Source organism: Mesocricetus auratus, unplaced genomic scaffold, assembly GCF_017639785.1.
Source record: "Mesocricetus auratus isolate SY011 unplaced genomic scaffold, BCM_Maur_2.0 Super-Scaffold_100007, whole genome shotgun sequence".
Classification (NCBI taxonomy): Eukaryota; Metazoa; Chordata; class Mammalia; order Rodentia; family Cricetidae; genus Mesocricetus; species Mesocricetus auratus.
Window position 1 is genome coordinate 48,328,847 of NW_024429191.1, and position 22,489 is coordinate 48,351,335.

Sequence of the window (22,489 nt, forward strand, 5' to 3'; positions counted from 1 at the left end):
CCTGAAACATTCATGGATCCAGAGTCTGGTGATGCTAGACTTGGTGTCATGGAAGTCCTTGTTAGCTCTCAGCATGCCCTGGAAAACCTGGAAAGTTGAAGCAACCACTGGAGTAATGGGAGGAAAGCAGTCCTTGGCAGATCTGAAGGTCAGGACAGAGTGAACAGCTGCATGGCATCGGGGTTGCGGGGGACTGTAGGCATGTGCTCCGAGGTGGAATTGTCTATTTGTTTATTTTTTAAAGATATATTTATTTATTATGTATACAATGTTCTGCCTGCATACATATCTGCAGGCCAGAAGGGGCACCAGATGTCATTACAGATGGTTGTGAGCCACCATGTTGTTGCTGGGAATTGAACTCAGAACCTCTGGAAGAGCAGCCAGTGCTCTTAACCACTGAGCCACCTCTTCAGCCCCTATTTATTTATTTTTATATTTATTTTTTGGTTTTTTGAGACAGGGTTTCTCTGTATTGTTTTGGAGGCTGTCCTGGAACTTGCTTTGTAGACCAGGCTGGCCTCGAACTCACAGAGATCCTCTGCCTCTGCCTCCCAAGTGCTGGGATTAAAGGCCACCACCACCAAGCTTGTCTTTTCATCTTTTTAAGGATTAAAAAATAACTCTGTATATGTATGTGCATGTGTGTGTGTGTCACATACATGAGGAGCCCACAGGGGCCAGAACAAAAACACTGAGCTGGAGTTACTGGTGGTTGTGAGCCACTCAACGTGGGTGCTGCGCGCCAAATTCAGGCCTCTGCAAGAACTGTAAGCACACTGGGTGGTGGTGACACCTTTAATCCCAGAACTCAGGAGGCAGAGACAGCTGGGTCTCTGTGAGTCTGAGGTCAGGCTGGTCCTACAGAATGAGTTTCAGGACAGCCAGAGACACATGTGTGTCTGTGTGTCTGTGTGTCTGTGTGTCTGTGTGTCTGTGTACCACATGCATGCAGTGCCTGCAGAGGCAGAAGAACTGGAGTTACAGATGGTTGTGAGTCACCATGTGGGTGCTGGGAACTGAATCTAGGTCCTCTGCAAGAGCAGCCAGTGCTCTTAACTGCTGAGCCCCTGCTATGAAGTTCTAAAGCTTATTTTAATAAGAAAAGGCGGTGGTGGCCCACACCTTTAATCCCAGCAAAGGCAGGCAGATCTCTGTGAGTTCGAGGCCAGCCTGGTCTACAGAGTGAGGGCCAGGACAGCCTCCAAAGCTACACAGAGAAACCCTGTCTCAAAGTGCCAAAAAAGAAGAGGAGGAGGAGGAGGAGGAGGAGGAGAGGAGGGGAAGCTGCTGCTGAGGAGGCTGAGCCAGGTCAAAGTGGGGAGGTCAGACCAGCGCTCACCTTGGAGATGTCTCGGAGGTTGAAGAGGTAATGGATCTTAGCAGGCGTGGGCAGGAAGCGCTGCACTACCGTGTTGTACACATCCAAGGTAGCCTCTGTCACCACGTTCCCAATGGGCTTTACCTCTTCTTCAAAGTCCTGAAGCTTCTGGTTGATCATGGTGCCAAATATGCGGATGATCTGAGATTCCTAGAAAGAGACTTCAAACTCACTTTCCAAGGTTCCTGGGCCAGTAGCCAGGGCCAGGGCCACTGTGAGACAAACACAGAGCTCACCTCATGGGCAGAATTGAAGTGGCATTACAAAAACAAACAAACAAAAAACCCACTGAGAAATATAATCCTGAGAAATAAACATGTGTGAGAAAGTCCACACTAAACACAAACATTCTAAATAGGGGTGGGTCGGCCGGTGCCACTGGTTTTCTCCCCTCAGGCTCTGCTGCGGCTCAGTGATGCACTGTGCTCACCTCACACACAGAATTTTGTTAGCTTGTACGTGGAGAAGTTTTTACATTTTTTTACATTAATTTATGTAACTGTATATGGTTCCACCATGCCGGTCCCAGGGATAGGGCTCAGGTTGTAAGGCTTGGTGGCAAGTGCCTTTACCTGCTTGACTTAATTTTAATTTAAAGGAAATATTTCATCAAGAGCCAAGAGCAGGGATATACACCTGCAAACTTGGCCTTTGGGAGGCCAAGACAGAAAGAGTCATGAGTTTTAAAGCCACCTCGTACTACTTTTAGTGAGACTTTGCCTCAAAAACTAAAAGAATATTTCTCCTGATGGTGTTTTATTTGGCTTTGCCTTTTTTTAGTCCCCTTATGTTTACATTCACCTCTCCCTGACCTTGGTACTGTTTTTGGCTCTTAGCTTTGTAAGGGCCACCTCCCTGGGTTTGTTTCAGCCCCAGGCATTCTCTGTCCATGAAGAGAGACCACAGGCTCCACATTCCAGAGCCAGCAGGCCAAGCTTTAACCCTGTAGCTGTCCTGGCTCGGGAGATGCCAAGGGCTTCTACAGAGGGCCCCCACCTCTATGGGTCACAGCTCCCTGGAAGCAGATGTGCTCAAGGCTCAGCTGCCTGGCTTGATCCGCTCCCCCAGTCCACAGGCCTGGGATGACTTTCCCTGCACAATCCCCGCCCCCAGCCCCCATGGCCTCACAGTGGGGAAGGTCATGTTGATAATGTTGAAGCGACTCTGTAGCCTCGGGGAGATAACAGTCCGTCCACCCCCTGGAGGGCCCATGGCAGCCATCAGGAACATGTCCTAGAGAGTAAAGACATGGGGGGGGGGAGACAGAGGTGGAACGGATGAGAGGCGGGGAGAGTGGTGACGCTTCACAATGGCTAGGACAGAGGACCCTAAATGTTTCTGACAGAAACGGTACGCGGGTTTTTTGTTTGTTTGTTTTGGTTCGTTTTTTGTTTTTTTCAAGACAGAGTTTTCTGTGTAGTTTTGGAGCCTGTCCCAGAACTCGCTCTGTAGACCAGGCTGGCCGAAATGGTACATGTTTGAGGTGCTGATCTGATCATTGCATGTCATAGTGCACGTTTTAAAGCATCATGCTGGTTGAGTACAGTGGCACATGGCTTGAAACTCTGAACTCAGGAGGCAGAAACAGGAGGATCTCTCTGAGTTGTAGAGACTAGTCTGGTCTACAAGGCAAGTTCCAGCACAGTCAGAACTTCAACATAGAAAGACCTGTCTTTTTTTTTTTTTTTTTTTTTTGGTTTTTCAAGACAGGGTTTCTCTGTATTGTTTTGAAGGCTGTCCTGGAACTCGCTCTGTAGACCAGGCTGGCCTCAAACTCACAGAGATCTGCCTGCCTCTGCCTCCCCAGTGCTGGGATTAAAGGCATGCACCACTGGTGCCCGGCAAAAGACCCTGTCTTTAAAAGAAGAAAAGAAAGGAAAAGGAAAAAAAGAGAAAGAGAATTCAGTAAGGTACTCATGACCCCATGAGAGAAAGAAAGAAGGGAGATGTCTGGGCTGTGGGTGAGGAGTTACTGTAAACATGGGACAAGGATTCTATGAGTGTGGAGTTAGGACCTGGCTTTGAGGGCATGTGAATGAGCAGGGGAGGCCTGGAGGCTGAGTGACATGAACAACAAGACTGTCAGGTCACCAAGTATAGGACAGGCTCAGTAGGGAGAGTCAGCAATGGGGATCAGTAACCCATCTATCTGGCACCAGAAAGGAACAGTGTGTTCCTGCGTGGGAAGGAACAGAGGAGTATAATATGGTGACTTGACGCCCAGTGGAGCAGGGACAGAACCCACCTAGCACAGGTGAGAACAGATGCCTGAGAACAAAGACTCAGGGTGCTTACTCGAATGTGCTTGACGGTCTGCTTCACTCGATCATACCAGAAACCATAGTCGATCCAGAGACGTATCAGCTCCAGGGGTGGCTGGGATCCGAACGCGTCCTTAGCAGGCATATTTAGGTCATCCATAAAGGTGATCATGCTTTTGCCCCCAAATGGCACGTACACACCCTTGGTTCGCTTCTCTACTCTGCTCTCAATGATGCTCTGCACGTTGTTGGACGTAGTCTGCCAGCAGAGCACAGGACAGATGGGAGGGGTTCCAAGGGAAATTAGTATGGGACAATGAAGGAGTTCTGGGAGAGAGCAGATGGCAGAGCTGGTAGCCCAAGCCCCCTGACATACCTGCGCAGACATGTTGACTATGAGCACTGACCACTGGCTGGAGGGCAAGGACTGGAGAACACTCTGGGCTATGGAGGTCTTTCCAGTTCCTACAGGACCCACCAGTAACACAGGATTCTGGTTGGCCACCAAAGTGCTCACTAGGTAGTTGTATCGGACAGTATCAACAGTAGGTACCATGATCTTATAGAAAGGGGCGCTAGGGAAGAAAGGAATGGTGTCTCAAGGACCATTGGCCTGCCCAGTCTTCCTCCTAGTATTTATCTTCTTCTGGGGTCGCCATGGCCTAATCACCAGGCCCTGCCCGGTAGGTCCCAGAGGTGTGACATTCTCCTTGAGGTCCTAAACCCAGTCATATCTTCGTTGGAATTGTTTTCCCCTTTCACACTTCACCCTGGCTTCTGGCCCCATCGCTCTCGCTCTATCTGCCACCGACTGCAGTGCCAAGCCCTACACAAAGCCCAGGCTCTACTCTCACTTTGGAGGATAACGCCAACTCTTAGGGAGCTTCTCCTCAAATGAGGTCCAAGTCCGCATCTTGGGGTTCACGAAGTATTCATACACTGTGTCCTAAGAAAAGTATGGGAGTCATGTTAGCAGACTTTCCTTCAGCTCTAACAAGGAGAGGCAGGATTTGAAGACTAATGGGGGAAGAGGAGAGCAGCAGCAGGGTGGAGTCCAAAGTCAGAAAGTGTCCAGAGATGCCATGCAAGTCCTGCAAAAATAGGACACACAGGGCAGCTAGCTTTAAGGGCCCTGACCTTATTGGGAAACGAGCCCTCAATTTCTCGAAGGTAACTGTCAATCTTCTTGCGTCCATCCTCATCCACAGAGGCACACACAGACCAGATCATGCTGAACACAAATGTCATCTCTACCATGATGGCATAGTTTTCAGTATCAGCTGGGTTCACCTGGGTAGAGAAGAAAAGAGGTTCAGGAGGCCAGAGTGATGAACTTGCCTTAGAATACTAATCTTCATTCCTCAAGATACAGGATCCACACCCGTAAGAGAGAGAAGGATCTGTTTTAGCAGCTTGCCACGAAGGCTGAGAACCTACCTTCTTTCCTGGTTCCATGTGGGAAATCACATGGCTGTTTTCCAAATGTCATTCATGTTCATCTATATGGATTTCCATTTACATGTTCTACTCACGGATTTTAGATAAATCTGGGACTCCTTAAATCAATGATATTGCTCAGAGCTGCCTCTAGGCTAAGTCATAAGAACACAATTGTCATCTGGCCACGTCAGGCCTACCCTGGAGGAGCACTCCAGGGTGTTCAACGAAACAGGCATGTGGTGACCTGTTTGTAACTGCAAAAGAAAACTGGAAATGGCCTAGACATCTACCAGTAGAGGGAGGGAAAGAAAAATGCAGGAACTTGCCATGCAATAGTACATAGCAGCTAAAGCAACGAAGTGCATCTGCACATGACAATACACAACTCCAAGTCATAGTTTTGGTTTGACAAGCATGTTGCATGCACCACAATCTGTTTCTTGGCCTTTTGTTTGTTTGTTTTGTTTTTGAGCCCCAGCTGTCCTGGGACTCAATATATAGAACAGGGTGTTCTCAAATTTACAGAGGCTTACCTGTCTCTGCCTCCTAAAAGCTGAGATTTAAGGCATGCACCATCATGCCACACCACAGTCTATTTCCTAAACAGGACGACATCTACGGATACCTGTGGGGTCTTACGTCAACAAGCATTTTTGTTTGTTTGATTTGATGTTCGTTTTTGAAACAAGATTCCTCTGTGATGGGATATGTTCTTCTGTGTGCTGTGAATATATGTTTCTCTTATTAGTTGGTGAATGAAGCTGTTTCAGCCGATAGACAGGCAGGATTTAGCCAGGAAGGAAATCCAAACAGGAATAGAGAAAGGTAGTAGGCGGAGTCAATGAGACACCATGTAGCTGCTAAGAAAACAAGAGTCTCTGGTAAGCCAAGACTATATAGAGATACACAGATTAATAGAAATGAGTTAATAATTAAGAGAGAGATAGCCGCCGGGTGTTGGTGGCACCCACCTTTAATCCCAGCGCTCGGGAGGCAAAGGCAGGCGGATCTCTGTGAGTTCGAGGCCAGCCTGGTCTACAGAGTGAGTTCCAGGACAGCCCCCAAAACAATACAGAGAAACCCTGTCTTGAAAAACCAAAGAGAGAGAGAGAGAGAGAGAGATAGCCAATAAGAAGCCATGAGCCGGGCTGGAGAGATGGCTCAGAGGTTAAGAGCACTACTACTAAGTGGTCTTCCAGAGGTCCTGAGTTCAATTCCCGGCAACCACATGGTGGCTCCCAACCACCTTGAATGAGATCTGGTGCCCTCGGTTGGCATGCAGGCAGAAGGCTGTATGCACAATAAATAAAAAAAAAAAAAAAAAGAAGCCATGAGCCATGGGCTGGAGAGATGGCTCAGAGGTTAAGAGCACTGACTGCTCTTCCAGAGGTCCTGAGTTTAATTCCCAGCAACCACATGGTGGCTCACAACCATCTGTAATGAGATCTGGTGCCCTCTTCTGACCTGGAGGCAGAACACTGTATGCATAATAAATAAATCTTTGTTTTTTTTTTTTTGGTTTATTTATTTATTTATTTATTTTGGTTTTTTGAGACAGGGTTTCTCTGTGGCTTTGGAGGCTGTCCCCGGAACTCACTCTGTAGACCAGGCTGGCCTCGAACTCACTGAGATCCGCCTGCCTCTGCCTCCCGAGTGCTGGGATTAAAGGCATGCGCCACCAACGCCCGGCTAATAAATAAATCTTTAAAAAAAGGAAAAAAAGAAGCCTGAGCCATCAACCAAACAGGGACTAAAAGGCTACAGGACCAGGCAGGAGAGAAACTTCTGTCAAGATCACTGTATAGCCCAAATTGGCCTGGCATTAATTCCCTATGTATATCTAGCTGGCTTTGAACCTACAGAGGTCTTAAAAAGGGAAGAGGCATTCTTAATTCAGTTATTACTTATACAATTAAAACTTCCCTCTGGGGCTGGGTGGATGGCTCAGTGGGAAGCCCTTGCTTCACAAGCATGAGACCCACAGTTTGGATCCCAGGCACCCATGGAAATGCCCGGGGAGAGTGGCAGCCAACCAGTGATCCTATTGCTTAGGAGAAGACAGGAGACCTCCCAGGCAAACTGCCTAGCTGGATTAGCTGAATCAAAAGACCTTATCTACCTCAATAAACTTTTAAAAATGGAGAGTGATCGAGGAAGATACTTGACATCAACATATGATATCTAGACATACTGCACCCACATACATGTGTGAGCACACATGTGAAAATGGATACACAAACACATCACACACATACACATTGTAGGGAAAAGGGACCAGCCAAAGAAACATCCTGAGCAGAGCCAAAGAGACACACTTTGTCCCTGAAGTCAGAGCCAGTGAGAGAAATGCACCCGGGTCCTAAAGCTAGAGCCAAAAGGCTAAAAAGCACCAGTGAAAGAAACACACTTCGGCCCTGAAACCTGAGCCAAATCTGACCCTAACCCTATGCAGAAAACTAGCCACCTGGTCACGTGGGTAATCATTCACTGCAGAGGTAGAGTCGGGGGATCCCTGGTGCTTGCTGGCTAGGCAGTCTTGCCAAATAGGGAAGTTCCAGGTTCAGTGAGAGATCTTGTCTCAGAAAAATAAAAATAAGACAGAGAGTGACTAAAGAGATAAAGTTTCCTGATGTTGACTTCTGGTCTCCACATGCACATAAGTACACACATACATATGAACATGTACACACACCAAATAAAATAAAGTAGGTAAGTACTAAGTTTAGACAGGCGTGGTGGTATACACCTTTTGCAGAAGGCTCCAAGCCAGCCAGTGCTACATGATAAGACCCTGTCTCAAAAAAAAATTAAGTTTAAAGCATCCTGGGCTAGGTAGTGGACACAACATATTTAGAGCCTGTGTTCTCTCCTCTCTGCCTAAGGGGTACATAGCAGATGCTGTTGTTCTGGGAATATGCGTGAAGCCCAGAAGGCTGCCTGACTCTTCGTGCTTCACTGAGAAACAGCTCACGGACTCAGCATCTTCCCGCCATCTCTGACATACCACAGGGGCACAGCCAAGAGCAGAGTTGGGGAGGCCCTGATAACAGATTCTGGATAGAAATGCTGATGACTGACTGACAGCAGAGAGAGAGAATGATGACTGACTGACAGCAGAGAGAGATGCTGATGACTGACAGCAGAGAGAGATGATGATGACTGACAGCAGAGAGAGATGCTGATGACTGACTGACAGCAGAGAGAGATGCTGATTACTGACAGCAGAGAGAGATGCTGGTGACTGACAGCAGAGAGAGATGTTGATGAATGACAGCAGAGAGAGATGCTGATGACTGACAGCAGAGAGAGATACTGATGACTGACAGCAGAGAGAGACGCTGGTGACTGACAGCAAAGAGAGATGCTGGTGACTGACAGCAGAGAGAGATGCTGATGACTGACAGCAGAGAGAGACGCTGGTGACTGACAGCAGAGAGAGATGCTGGTGACTGACAGCAGAGAGAGATGCTGGTGACTGACAGCAGAGAGAGATGCTGATGACTGAGAGCAGAGAGAGATGCTGGTGACTGACTGACAGCAGAGAGAGATGCTGATGACTGACAGCAGAGAGAGATGCTGGTGACTGACAGCAGAGAGAGATGCTGATGACTGACAGCAGAGAGAGATGCTGGTGACTGACAGCAGAGAGAGATGCTGATGACTGACTGACAGCAGAGAGAGATGCTGGTGACTGACAGCAGAGAGAGATGCTGGTGACTGACAGCAGAGAGAGATGCTGGTGACTGACTGACAGCAGAGAGAGATGCTGGTGACTGACAGCAGAGAGAGATGCTGATGACTGACTGACAGCAGATAGAGATGCTGATGACTGACTGACAGCAGAGAGAGATGCTGATGACTGACAGCAGAGAGAGACGCTGGTGACTGACAGCAGAGAGAGACGCTGGTGACTGACTGACAGCAGAGAGAGATGCTGGTGACTGACTAACAACAGAGAGAGATGCTAATTACTGACAGCAGAGAGAGATGCTGGTGACTGACTGACAGCAGAGAGAGATGCTGATGACTGACAGCAGAGAGAGATGCTGGTGACTGACAGCAGAGAGAGATGCTGATGACTGACAGCAGAGAGAGATGCTGATGACTGACTGACAGCAGAGAGAGATGCTGGTGACTGACAGCAGAGAGAGATGCTGGTGACTGACAGCAGAGAGAGACGCTGGTGACTGACAGCAGAGAGAGATGCTGATGACTGACTGACAGCAGAGAGAGATGCTGGTGACTGACTGACAGCAGAGAGAGATGCTGATGACTGACAGCAGAGAGAGACGCTGGTGACTGACAGCAGAGAGAGACGCTGGTGACTGACAGCAGAGAGAGATGCTGGTGACTGACTGACAGCAGAGAGAGATGCTGGTGACTGAGAGCAGAGAGAGATGCTGATGACTGACTGACAGCAGAGAGAGATGCTGGTGACTGACTAACAACAGAGAGAGATGCTAATTACTGACAGCAGAGAGAGATGCTGGTGACTGACTGACAGCAGAGAGAGATGCTGATGACTGACAGCAGAGAGAGATGCTGGTGACTGACAGCAGAGAGAGATGCTGGTGACTGACAGCAGAGAGAGATGCTGATGACTGACAGCAGAGAGAGATGCTGATGACTGACAGCAGAGAGAGATGCTGGTGACTGACTGACAGCAGAGAGAGATGCTGATGACTGACAGCAGAGAGAGATGCTGGTGACTGACAGCAGAGAGAGATGCTGGTGACTGACAGCAGAGAGAGATGCTGATGACTGACAGCAGAGAGAGATGCTGATGACTGACAGCAGAGAGAGATGCTGGTGACTGACAGCAGAGAGAGATGCTGATGACTGACAGCAGAGAGAGATGCTGGTGACTGACAGCAGAGAGAGATGCTGGTGACTGACAGCAGAGAGAGATGCTGGTGACTGACTGACAGCAGAGAGAGATGCTGATGACTGAGAGCAGAGAGAGATGCTGATGACTGACTGACAGCAGAGAGAGATGCTGATGACTGACAGCAGAGAGAGATGATGATGACTGACAGCAGAGAGAGATGATGATGACTGACTGACAGCAGAGAGAGATGCTGATGACTGACTGACAGCAGAGAGAGATGCTGATGACTGACTGACAGCAGAGAGAGATGCTGGTGACTGACAGCAGAGAGAGATGCTGATGACTGACTGACAGCAGATAGAGATGCTGATGACTGACTGACAGCAGAGAGAGATGCTGGTGACTGACAGCAGAGAGAGATGCTGATGACTGACAGCAGAGAGAGACGCTGGTGACTGACAGCAGATAGAGATGCTGGTGACTGCAGATAAGTCTCAGCACATGTCACATACTTATAACCACAACACTTGGGAGACAGATGTGGGCGCTTGTCATGAGTTTGAGACCAGACAGGACTACACAGAGAATGTAATATAAAGACAGGATTATAGGAATTTGTCCAATTCTGAATGATAGACTTGGCCTTATATCTCTCCTCAATCATCAAAATATAGACAGGAAAGTAGGCTGAGAATCGCTGGCCCCTGCTCCACCACAATCATGTGTGATAGAAGGCAGTGATAAAAAAATTTGTAGACTTGTTGGAAGAGACGTACAATAGGACAAACATATCACGGAAAGGGTATTGCCAGCCATATCTGTTTTCTTTTTCTTTTTCTTTCCTTTCTTTTTTTGAGATAGGGTCTCTGCATTCTACATAGCCCTGGCTGTCCTGGAATTCACAATGTAGACCAGGCTAGGCTTGACCTCACAAAGATCCAGCTGCTCTGCCTTCCGATTGCTGATATTAAAGGCGTACACCACCACACCTGGCTCATTTTCCTTTTTTAAGTGGTTTTTGTTCTTCTGTTTTGAGGTAGGGTCTCATTGTGTAGCTCAAGGTGTTCTTGAACTCAATTTACAAACTAGGCTGCCTCAGAGAACTCATAATCTTCCTATTTATGTCTTTTAAGTGCTGTGATTACAGATGTGTGCCACTATTCCTGGCCATGATGAATAACTTACACTGTCAGAGATCTTAACTGCTGTTCATTATATATTAATAGTTTTGTTACCTGGTAACATCATTAAAAATAATGAAAAACATTTCCAAGGCAACAGTTTAGTCTCAATGACAACAACAAAATTATTATTATTTTTTGTTTTTCCTTCCCAAATCTAAATGAAACAAAATTTTTCTAAAACATCAATTTATCTGGAATTTTCTAGAACTTCTCATCAGAAATGGTATTCCAAAGAATATCAGCTGTGTTTTCAAAGTACAAAAAACCAAGAGTGGAGTATGAGTAGCAAACTATAGGAAGACCCCCCTGTGCTGTTCATTCATCATTTCTTCCTTTCTTTCTCCCTTCCTTTTCTTTCTGCCCTGTGTATATGAGGCAGGTCCTCTGCCACTAAGCTATACTATTAGTCTGAATTCTTAGTCTGGACTTTCATCTCAGTAAATATTCAAGCATGTATATCTATTCATTCATTCAAGCTCACACACACCCCTCCTGACCCCCATGGTCAGGCTGAAGCCTCTCCTATACTCTCTCTCTCTCTCTCTCTCTCTCTCTCTCTCTCTCTCTCTCTCTCTCTCTCTCACACACACACACACACACACATCCCTCCCCACCCACATGGTCAGGCTGAACCCTCTCCATTTGTAAGTTCCCATTGTTCAGGTGGGGTTGTGAGCCCTCCCTTTGACCCCTGCCCCGGGCTGACTCCTCTTCTTACCCCATTCTCTGGTGTGGCCAGGACTGAGTAGAGCTTACAGAGGGAGATGATGCCGCTGTACTCGGGGACAGGCACGAGCTCGTGGCAGTTATCCTTTTTGAAGTTCAGGATCTTGTTGATGAGCTTTTCAAACATGCGTTGAAGGGGCTCAACTTCCGTCTGAACGTGAACAAGAAGCAAGGCTTTTTCCACTGCTGTTTACTACAGCCGCCTAAATCACTTCCCCTCAGTTCCCTTTTTACCTTTGGCCTCTTTTCCAGCCATGACTGAACATAAGGCTTCCAGCCCAGGTCAACATAGTCAGTGTAGACCATCCCACAGCGGGACACCGTGGCTGGAGAGGCCACGGCCAGGTTCTCCACTTCAAACAAGAGAGACACCTAAGGACACAGACTTTTGTCAGAGCCCCATCATCTGCACCACATCCATTAATATAAAAACATCCAGAGTTCATGCCTTAAGGTGTGCTTGTATCAAGGAAAATGAGGCAAGAAGAAGAATGACCCAAGGTTTAGAAATGGCTGCTTTCTGTGGTGATTTGAAGAAGAGAGTGACACTGTTTGAGAAGGGTTAGGCAGTGTGACCTCATTGAAGGAACTTATCACTGGGAGTGGACTTCGAGGCTTCAAAAACCCACACCAGACCCAGTCTCTTTGCCCCTCTACCTGATGTGGCATTCTGGGTTCCAGCCCAGTGCCTGCCTGCACGCCGCCTTGCTCTACCGTGATGAAGATGGACTAGACCTCTGAAACTGTGAGCAAGCCCCAGCTAAATGCTTTTTCTTAAATAGCTGTCTGGTTCGTGGTGTTGCTTCACAGCAATAGAACAGTGATTCAGACACTGTCTAAAAGAAATTACAGCTTATTCAAAATTATCCTTAGGAAGAAATCGCTCTGGCTTGCACAAAAGAGTAGGGTGGGTGGTGCACGCATCCTTAGCTACTTAGCAAATTCAAGGCCAGCCTGGGCTAACATGAGATGCTATCTAAAATGAAAAAAAGACAGGGAGGGGAAGGAGAGAGGGAGGGGAAGGAGAGAGGGAGGGGAAGGAGAGAGGGAGGGATGGAGAGAGGGAGGGAAGGAGAGAGGGAGGGGAGGAGAGAGGGAGGGATGGAGAGAGGGAGGGGAAGGAGAGAGGGAGGGATGGAGAGAGGGAGGGATGGAGAGAGGGAGGGGAGGAGAGAGGGAGGGGAGGAGAGAGGGAGGGATGGAGAGAGGGAGGGGAAGGAGAGAGGGAGGGATGGAGAGAGGGAGAAGGAGAGAGGGAGGGATGGAGAGAGGGAGGGAAGGAGAGAGGGAGGGAAGGAGAGAGGGAGGGGAGGAGAGAGGGAGGGAAGGAGAGAGGGAGAGGAGAAATTAAAAGAAAAGGTAGGTATGACATTCCATGAGATCATAACCTTGGTGGAAATGAAACCAAGGACAGCCTGAGTCTATACAGCCTGATTTCTAGACACAAAGTTCTGTTCTGTACAATTTGTTCCATGGTAGCAATGGTCCCCACGTCTCCTGAGCTGGACGTGGAGCCTAGAGCCAAGGCCGGGTAAGTTCTGGCACTGAGCCCACCTTCATCCTGGAAAAGCACCTCTTCAGGTGCGGATTTCCCTGGATTCTCATCTTTCTCTTTGCTCTCTCCCAGAGAATTCCCTTCTGCCGGGCCCTGGGACTCCTCCACTCGGCATCAGTACCTGCTCGGGCATTGAGATGCGTTCTCCATTGATGAGGGTCAGCACTTTGTTGTCATCCATGACAGAGTTCATGCTCTCGATCCACAGTGTGTCCACAGGGCCATCGAAAAGAATCCACTTCTCATCTGGCTTCTCATCTTTGTGGCAGACACTTGTTAAGGAAGCCAAGGGACAACCTCTCCCCCTCTTCTCCTCCCCCCCCCACCAGTCACTTCCTTGTCTTAGGCATGTCCCAGGGATCTTTTACCCTTGTGGGTGCTTCCTGTTTCCAGGGTCCCCACGCTCTCTCGGGAGCTGCTGACATCCTGCTCACCTACCCGCCCCACTGGATACCTGCACATGCGACCCTCATGACACTGGACAAGATGCCATCTGTCCATTCATTGGTGCTAAGGTCATATTCTCCATACAGCTCCCCTAAGGACAATGCCTTTGGGTTCAAAGGGAACTCCTGAAAATTATACCAGAAGGGACTTTTGAGGCTCTGGCAGTCCAAACCCCCACTACCTCTGCCCCTTACTCCAACCCTGCCTCTTAGGTTCTTGCACGAGTTTCTTGCTTGCTCATCTCCCCCAGGCCTCCTTGGATTCAGGTCTGGCCCCTCCCAGCACCTGCTAGCCATGCCAGTGTCCCACTGCATACTCTAACGATGTTGAAGTTGGGTTCTCCAGCACGGCACAGGGAAGTCAGGGAGGCCTGGAGAATTTTCCAGGAGGTGGTCTTGCTGCTGCCAGTGCCACCCACAATCATGGTGGAGTGGCGAGAGTTCTTGGTTTCATACAACTGGAGAACCTTGGTGAGGGTAAATGGTGTGATCTGCAGGCCCATGTCTCGGATCTCCTGCTCAATGGTGTCCCGTAGCTGAGAAAAGCAGAAGAAAAATGTATGAGTCATTCAAGGAACTTTCAGACTCCCTTCAGAGCCTGGGAAGACACATCTGAAGCAGAACAAAGGATGCAAAGGTCCTTTGCACTCAAACTAATTCACCGAGGACTGAGTAGGGGAAGAGATGAGATATCGGGGACTAAGGATATAGCTCAGTGGTAGGGTACTTGTCTATAACATGCAAAGCCCTAGGTTTGATCCTAAGTATCAAGGGAGGGAGGGAGGGAGGGAAGGAGGGAGGGAGGGAGGGAGGGAGGGAGGGAGGGAGGGAGGGAGGGAGGGAGGGAGGGAGGAAAAAGGCAGGCAGGCAAGCTGGCTACATAAAGCTGAGGAGACAGCTCTGAGTAAGAGCATTTGTTGCTCGAGCGAGCATGGGGCCCTGAGTTTAGACCCACAGCACCCACACAAAAATTTGGACATGGCTGCTCATGGACCTGCAACTTCAGTGCTATGGCACTATAGAGACAAGAAGATCGCTGGGGCTTGCTGGTGACCGGTCACGTTCTAGGGTCAGTGAGAGACCCTGTCTCCAAGGAGTAAGGCAAAGAGTGACAGATCAAGCCGGCCTATGTCCTTTTATGGCTGCTGTGTGTGTAGACCCATGCACACACACTACACACACATAATGCATGTGCGAACATGTACGTGCCCATACACACATAAATGCACACACGCATGCAAGCACATACTCATGGGAGAGCAAAAGACATCAGGCTCTAAAGTCAGACAGCCTGGTTTCCTAGCTTTCAGCTTTGTAACTTTGAGTAATTTTTCCCTTCTTGGGAACTCAGTCTCCTCATATTACAATATCTAGTGTAGGTCTACACATTTTTTAGCATTATTCCACAAAAATCGAGTCTCTATGGTATTGTGCTAAGTACTAGAGATACAGTTGGGAACAAAATAATTTTACCATGCAGGAAGACCTCCCTATCATGGGCTGGAGGGATGGCTCAGCTGTTAAGGGCACTGGCTGCTCTTCCAGAGAACCTAGATTTAGCTCAGCACACACATAGCAGCTCACAGCCATCAATAGTTCCAGTTCCGGGGGATTCATTCTCTTCTGCCTTTGTGATAGGCATGCATAAAGGTGAGTTAATTTAAAAAAGAGTCACACAAAGTACTTTTAGACTATAGAAAGTTGCAAGACACATGAAGTTTGTGCATCTCCTTAACTAAATTCTTCTAAGGCTAATATCCATTTAACTGAGCTTGCCAAAAAGAAGCAGCATAGAATATATACCCAGAGATTTTTTTCATTGCTTTAACTGTTTTGGTTTTCTTTTTTTTTGAGACACAGTCTTGCTCTATAGCCCAAGCTAGCCTAGAGTGCATTATGTAACCCAGGTTATCTTTAAATCATAGTGATCCTCCCTCCTCATCCTCCTAAGTACTGAGATTTTAGGCATGAGCCCATATTTGTTGTATTTTTCTGTACATTGGTCATTGTGCAATGCTCTCCTCTTCTTTTTGTTTTTGTTTTTCAAGGGTTTCTCTGTGTAACAGTTCTGGTTGTGCTGGAATTTTCTCTGAAGATCAGGCTGGACTTGAAATCACAGAGACGCCTGCCTCTGCCTCCTGAGTGCTAGGATCAAAGACGTGCACCACCGCCAGCTGGCTTTTTCTTTCCCCCCCTTTTTTTGTTTTTGTTTTTGCTTTTTTGAGACAGGGTTTCTCTGTATTGCTTTGGAGCCTGTCCTGGAGCTCGATCTGTAGACCAGGCTGGCTTTGAACTCACAGAGATCTGCCTGCCTCTGTCTCCCGAGTGCTGGGATTAAGGCATGTGCCACCACTGCCTCTTCTTTACTTTTTAATATTGTTTCTTTCTAAAAGTTTGTTTGCTTTAGTGATGGCAAGATGGTGTAGAGGCTAAAGGCATTTGCTATGCCAGCATGGTGACCTGAGGTTTTGGTCCCCAGAACACATGTAAATATGGAAGGACAAAATTGTCCTCTGACCTCTGGCATACATGCCCATCACATACATATACATCTCTCTCTCTCTCTCTCTCTCTCTCTCTCTCTCTCTCTCTCTCTCTCTCTCTCTCTCTCTCTCTCTCTCTCTCTCTCTCTCTCTCTCTCTCTCTCTCTCTCACACACACACACACACACTAAATATAATACAAATTTAAAGCTTGCTTTGTCTGATACCAGCAGTTATCACTGTCACCAGAATACTTAAGATGAATAAGTTCCTTCAAAATTTTTGAGGCTGATTCATGGCCCTTATACCATTAGAGTTTCCAAGTGCTCTGTGTGTGCTCAAAAGAAATGGCTATTCTTTGATTCATGAGTGAAATTTCTTTAGATACAAATTAATTCAAGGTTGTCCATTGTGTTGTTCAAATCTTCCGTGGCAGTGATTTGTAGTCAGCCAGATCTACTTACAAAGTTGAGATCGTCATGTGATTGTCTATTTCTCCTTATAATTCAGCCAATATAGCTTTAGTTCTTTTGAGTCTATCATTAAGTACATCCAAATTAGATCTGTTTTATCTTCCTGATGAGTCGGAAGTTTTACTATCAAGAAGTGACCCTCTATTTCCAGTAAAGGCTTTTGCCTTAAAAGCTATGTTGTCATGGCTCCTAGCTTTCTCTTGATGAGAAGTTAGCTGACAGATCTCTTGGATGCTCTGGTCTCTAAGTCTCAGGTGCATCTCCCACATCAGCATAAGGATGCAGATTCTTCTCCCAGACTGTTCTGTTTTCCCTAAGGGCTCCAACAGTTACTGTGACTTTTGTTCACCTGTTTTTTCAAAATGCTTATCACTAAGCTGTCTCCAAACTCTGCTAGTTAATTAATCATGTCGAAAAAACTGCCATATCAGTTATTAGCTTCTCTCTCTCTCTCTCTTTTTTTTTTTTTTTACAAGACAGGGTTTCTCTGTATTGTTTTGGAGGCTGTCGGTCCAGCCTGGCCTCGAACTCACTGAGATCCTCCTGCCTCTGCCTCCCGAGTGCTGGGATTAAGGCGTGCGCCACCACGTGTGGCTAGCTTCTCTTTTTATAAGCAGTCCTCCTGAAGACTTTGGTTTTTTTTTTTTGTTTTTTTTTTTTGCTTTATTTTGGGTTTTTTGTTTGATTGGGGTTTTTTGTTTTTTTCGAGACAGGGTTTCTCTGTGTAGCTTTGGAGCTTGTCCTGGAACTGGCTCTGTAGACCAGGCTAGCCTCGAACTCACAGAGACTAAAGGCGTGCGCCACCAATGCCCAGCCAGCCTTTGATTTTTTGTTTGTTTGTTTTTTGTAGAGAAAGGGTTCATGTTCCATCTGGTTTGGTAGCATTGATCTGAGCTGGATTGCCTTCTCCCTCTGCCCATCGTGGGACTGTCATCCTGTGGTCCCTCTTCACCATCATCCCAAACATCAGGTATGCTTCCCTTCCATGACTCATGCTTCCTGCATCTGCTTCCCTGCTAACCTTTCACAGTGCGAGCCTGGGCTTTAGCGGCCACATTCTTCTCTCACAGCTTTTGGACACATTAGAGAGTCTTTTTGCATTGGCTTTGTTTTGAATCAGCATAACTGAAGCTGTAGCTGACCTAGCCTTCGATATAATGAGCTGGCTGACATAGAATTTGAAGTCAGAAATTGTTTGCCTCTGGAATTTTGAAGGCTGCTCCATTAGTAACATACTTATTATTATTATTATTGAGGCACAGAACAGCCTGGTTTTTGTTGTTGCTGCTGTTGTTTTAGTCTTTTGCCTCTTGACTCTTTTTCTTTTCCTCTTTGGGAACTTGTGAAATAGTCTCCTTGTTCAGTGTTTTAAAATTTCACATTGGCAGCCATCATAAGGATTGACCTATCCCACATTTGTGAGAATTCCCCTTTAGATGTGGGGACCCCATTCCCTCCATTTTCTCTGTTTCTACTTTTGAAATTATTGGGATGTTAGCTTGCCTACATTTTTCTTTGGATCCTATCTCTTCCCCACTTGGTCTGAGGTTTCTCTGACATAGTCCTTTCTTAATGGCATTTCACTGGAATTTCATTTTCTGATAACCCTGATAGCTGGTTCTTCATTTGTGTTAGTCTAGGTCGGGTCTTGGCAGCCCAGGCTGACCTGAATGCATAGACACAAATAACCATCCTCTCTCCACTTCTTGAGTACTGGTGTCTACAAGTGTGTTCATCACTACCCAGCTGGGACAACCAGTAATGTTTTTTGAGTTTGCTACACTTTCCTCCCTCTGGGCTGTCTATTTTCTCCAATTGGCTCATTCTTGTTTGTTTGGGCTTCTTTTGTTAGAGAACTCAGGCCCTCCAGGTAACCAAGTCCTAAGCAGATAGGGCTGCAAGTCAGACAAGGAAGCACCCCACCCCCAGCCCTGCCACCCCCAGTGCTTTTGCTGTGTGTGTGTGTGGGGGGTCGGCCTGACTATTATCACTTTCTCTGAGTCATACATTAACTAAGCCCCAATCTCCTATCCAGAGAGTGACTCCTGCCATGTGGCATCAATGTCAGATGCCCACTCCCTTCCTTCTGTCGTGGACCATAGGCCACGTATTGACTAAGCCTGCTTGTGATACAAGAGCAATCTTTTTCACAGAGACCCTTAAAAAAGTGGACACCTTAAGCGGGTGGTGGTGGCACACACCTTTAATGCCAGCACTAGGGAGGCAGACGCAGGCAGATCTCTGTGAGTTTGAGGCCAGCCTGGTCTACAAGAGCTAGTTCCAGGACAGGCTCCAAAGCTACAGAGACACTGTCCCCAAAAGCAAACAAACAAAAAAGTAGACACGTTGCTTCTTCTCTCAGGGCTTCCTTTCAGAACCCTAACCATCCTGTTGTCCTGTGTCTAAAGATCTCCTGCCTGAAGAATTTGACTCGATGTCCCCACTCTTTCTCTCTTTCCTCCTCCCTCCCACGACTAACACCTAACATCTCATACTACAGCCTCCTCTTGCGTGTTTAGTGAGCTTTGGTTTTCTGCTCAAGTGTGTGTGTGTGTGTGTGTGTGTGTAATAATAATATATAATTACATTATTATATGTAAGGGGGTTATTGTACAACCCAGGCTGTCCTCAGATTCCTTATGTAGCCAAGGTTGGCCTTGAATTCCTGATTCTCCTTCCTCTACTCCCGGGTTCTGTTTATGACTGTAGAAGATGAAAAAATGGAAGCTCTGAGTGTTGGTGTGGGGCTTGCAGACTGTGAGCAGAGCAGTCCTGCAGGTAATACTTCTGGGGCCTTCTTGCCATGTTTTAGTCATTCCTCTTGGGTCAGAAGAATTCCCCAGAGAGAATCCTCCTGTCTGGATGCCACTGTTGTTGATGCTGAGAGATGAAAGAAAGCAGAAGGTCTGAGCATCCAATCTGCAAATGTTCCCACAGTTAATGCGGCTCACTCCTACTCATACCTGCTGTTCCCCGGGGCCAGCACATGCTCTTTCATCTTCTAGGCCTCTACCCAGCAGGGGAGGCAGCGTCATCCAGTATCATTAAGACACCAGATCTTAGAGATACAACTGTTTACAGCTGCTCCCCCCCCGCCCCCAACAGAGTCTTGTTAAACAAATCTGGCTGGCTTCGAACTTCTACAGATCAGGATCAGGCTAATCTCAATCTTGTAGTCATGCTCCTGCCTCTACCTTCTGATGCCGGAACTACAGGTGTGTATCTCCACATCTGGTGGAGATCTAACCATTGAAACAGTTTGCCTCAAAGGCCCTCCTTACTTTACTGTGCTACCCTGCCCACCCTTACCTAGATGCCACAGACGTCCAGCTGCAATCGCCACCCTGCTTGCCCCACTTCCAGATCCCTCAGGGCTGGGCTAGGGCCTCCTGTAACTATCTCCCTTCTCATCTTCCTCTGCCCTCTGGATATGATGAGCACACCTTAGAAGTCAGAAGTCAGTCTGGTTTTTTTGTTTTGTTTCTAGACAGGGTTTCTCTGTATTGTTTTGGAGCCTATCCTGAAACTTGCTCTGTAGACTAGGCTGGCCTTGAACTCACAAAGATCCACCTGCCTCTGCCTCCTGAATGCCCAGCCTTAGAAGTCAGTCTTTAGCACCATTGCCGTGTGTTACAACTGACGATTTCCTTAGCTGGAAGTCCTCTGTCTCTCCACCGAGAGTTTTACTTTTACATCTGAAACACTGATGTGTGTGTATGTGTCTGCGTGAGTTTATGTACACCATACACATGCAGAAGACTGAGAGGGCTTGGGGTCCTCTGGAACTTGAGTTACGACGTTGGTGAAGCACCATGTGGTGAACTGTGGAGATCTGGCTGGTGAACTGTGGAGATCTGGCTAGTCCGGCACTCACTGTGTTCCTGCTACCACCTCCAGAGGGCGCTGAGATTGCTGACACGCACAAACATGCCTGAATATCTCTACAATTCTACTCCCTCTTTTTCCGATCCAGTTTGCTTAGTCTCTTGTTCCTGGCTCACAGCTTCTCTCTTATTTCCTTAAGAAAATAGTAAAGACAGCAGATGCAAAGTTTTCTCTCAGTGACGCACTATCTGAAGACCCCGTGAGCAGCTGCCACTCTCAGCCCCTGTTTCCAGCTTCCATCCCTGTACCACCATCTGGGCTCTGCTGCCCACTCGCTTTGGCATTCATTCTTTTGCACCCGAGCTGAGGCTTCATTCCTCCAGAAATCGCTCCCCTCCGCTTCTGCCAGTCACCTGGGGGCACTGAGAACCTACGAACCACCCACGATGTTAAACTTCAGGCTTTAAATTACACAGCAGGATAAATGATAACAGTGTGAGGCTGAGCTGAAGAAATCTCCGTGAAGCCTTGACGTCTCTCCCATCACCAGGGCTCAGACAAGTGTGCACGCACGTCTCCCCCCCCCCCGCCTCCCCCTCTGTTTCCTGTTGACTGGGGGCGTGTCCCTGTGGACCAGGCTTCCACAGCTCAGGGCTCTCCGCTCCACCTCCAGACTTGGGCTGCTTTCCTTCCTATGCCTGGTGCCTTAGTCTGACAAATTCTCATGGGAAAAAGTATTGGAACTTACTTGCCTCTCAAAGTCTCTCCATTCACTGTCCCTGCACCAAAGCCCCTGGAATTCTTGCCATTTTAGCAATGCACTAAGAAGATGATTGTTTTTTAATGTTTCAATCTAACATTTCAGCAGACAAGATAGCTCAGAGCATGTGCAGTACATAACACAGAGAGGTAAGTTCTGGCAATTTCTACATCTCCTCCATTCCTCTGCTTTCACATCTATACAGCTCCCAAGGACTTTCCTCAAACTTCCCACCATGAGGACAGGAGAAAGGAGAGGGCTAATGGACATAGCCAATGCAGCTGAGGTTTCAGTGAAGGATCTGCTGAGTAGAAGTAACTTGAGCCTGATGTAGTGACCTGCAGAGGAGAGGCAGAGGCAGGCCAACCTCTGAGAATAGAAGGCCCGTCTGATATACATATATATATATATATATAGATAGATAGATAGATAGAGATAGAGATAGAGATAGAGAGAGAGAGAGAGAGAGAGAGAGAGAGAGAGAGAGAGAGAGAGAGAGAGATAGGGGTGAGCAGGTGATCCTGCAGGATATGAGTCAGAGAGGAAGCTGATTGCGTGTGTCCAAGGAGGAGCCAACTATGTCATTCAGTCACACCTAGTAGATGACAAAAGTTCAGGACATCACACTTCCTGTTCCCAGATGCACAGTCGCACACGAGGTCATGGAGCTTATTAAAGAATAAATACTGGACCAGCAAGACGGCTCAGTGGGTGCCAAGTCTGATGATCTGAGCCTCATCCCCAGGACCCACTTGATGGAAGCAGAGAACTGCCTCCTGAGTTGTCCTCTGACACACACACACCCACACCCACACACAGAGGCAAATACCTTGCCATAGTCTATGACCGGCAGCTCGATGTTGGGGAAAAGGTCCTGCACAATGGCATTGAACAATGGAACATCCACTGACGTCAGCTTGGCGATGTTCATGTCCCTCATGGAGAGCAGCAGAACCTGTGTGGGGGAAAGTGAGACCTAAGAACAGTGGCTATGCCAGGGCTGACCCTTGGAAACACAGCAGGGACCGCACAGGTGACAAAGCATGAGGTGGTAGGACAGGTTCATGGAGTATCTCTATCTGGAGAAGGAAAAGAAAGAGTCTGAAAAATTATCATGGAGACACCAT

The 22,489-nt window shown here is 47.5% G+C and overlaps 1 protein-coding gene across 2 annotated transcripts in view; it reads right to left on the reverse strand.

Annotated features, from left to right (window-relative positions):
- The window catches only part of Dnah2 (dynein axonemal heavy chain 2), a 111,525-nt gene that overhangs the window by 25,884 nt on the left and 63,152 nt on the right, over positions 1-22,489 (reverse strand). For both annotated transcript variants that reach the window (XM_040748946.1, XM_040748948.1), the window contains 13 exons: positions 22,192-22,317; positions 14,139-14,357; positions 13,830-13,947; positions 13,497-13,633; positions 12,055-12,192; positions 11,813-11,971; positions 4,780-4,932; positions 4,497-4,588; positions 4,019-4,217; positions 3,677-3,901; positions 2,510-2,614; positions 1,343-1,531; positions 2-87 (listed from right to left, as the gene is read on the reverse strand). In XM_040748946.1, coding sequence (XP_040604880.1) covers positions 2-87; positions 1,343-1,531; positions 2,510-2,614; positions 3,677-3,901; positions 4,019-4,217; positions 4,497-4,588; positions 4,780-4,932; positions 11,813-11,971; positions 12,055-12,192; positions 13,497-13,633; positions 13,830-13,947; positions 14,139-14,357; positions 22,192-22,317 — 1,946 coding nt within the window. The remainder of the gene's footprint in view (position 1; positions 88-1,342; positions 1,532-2,509; positions 2,615-3,676; positions 3,902-4,018; positions 4,218-4,496; positions 4,589-4,779; positions 4,933-11,812; positions 11,972-12,054; positions 12,193-13,496; positions 13,634-13,829; positions 13,948-14,138; positions 14,358-22,191; positions 22,318-22,489) is intronic.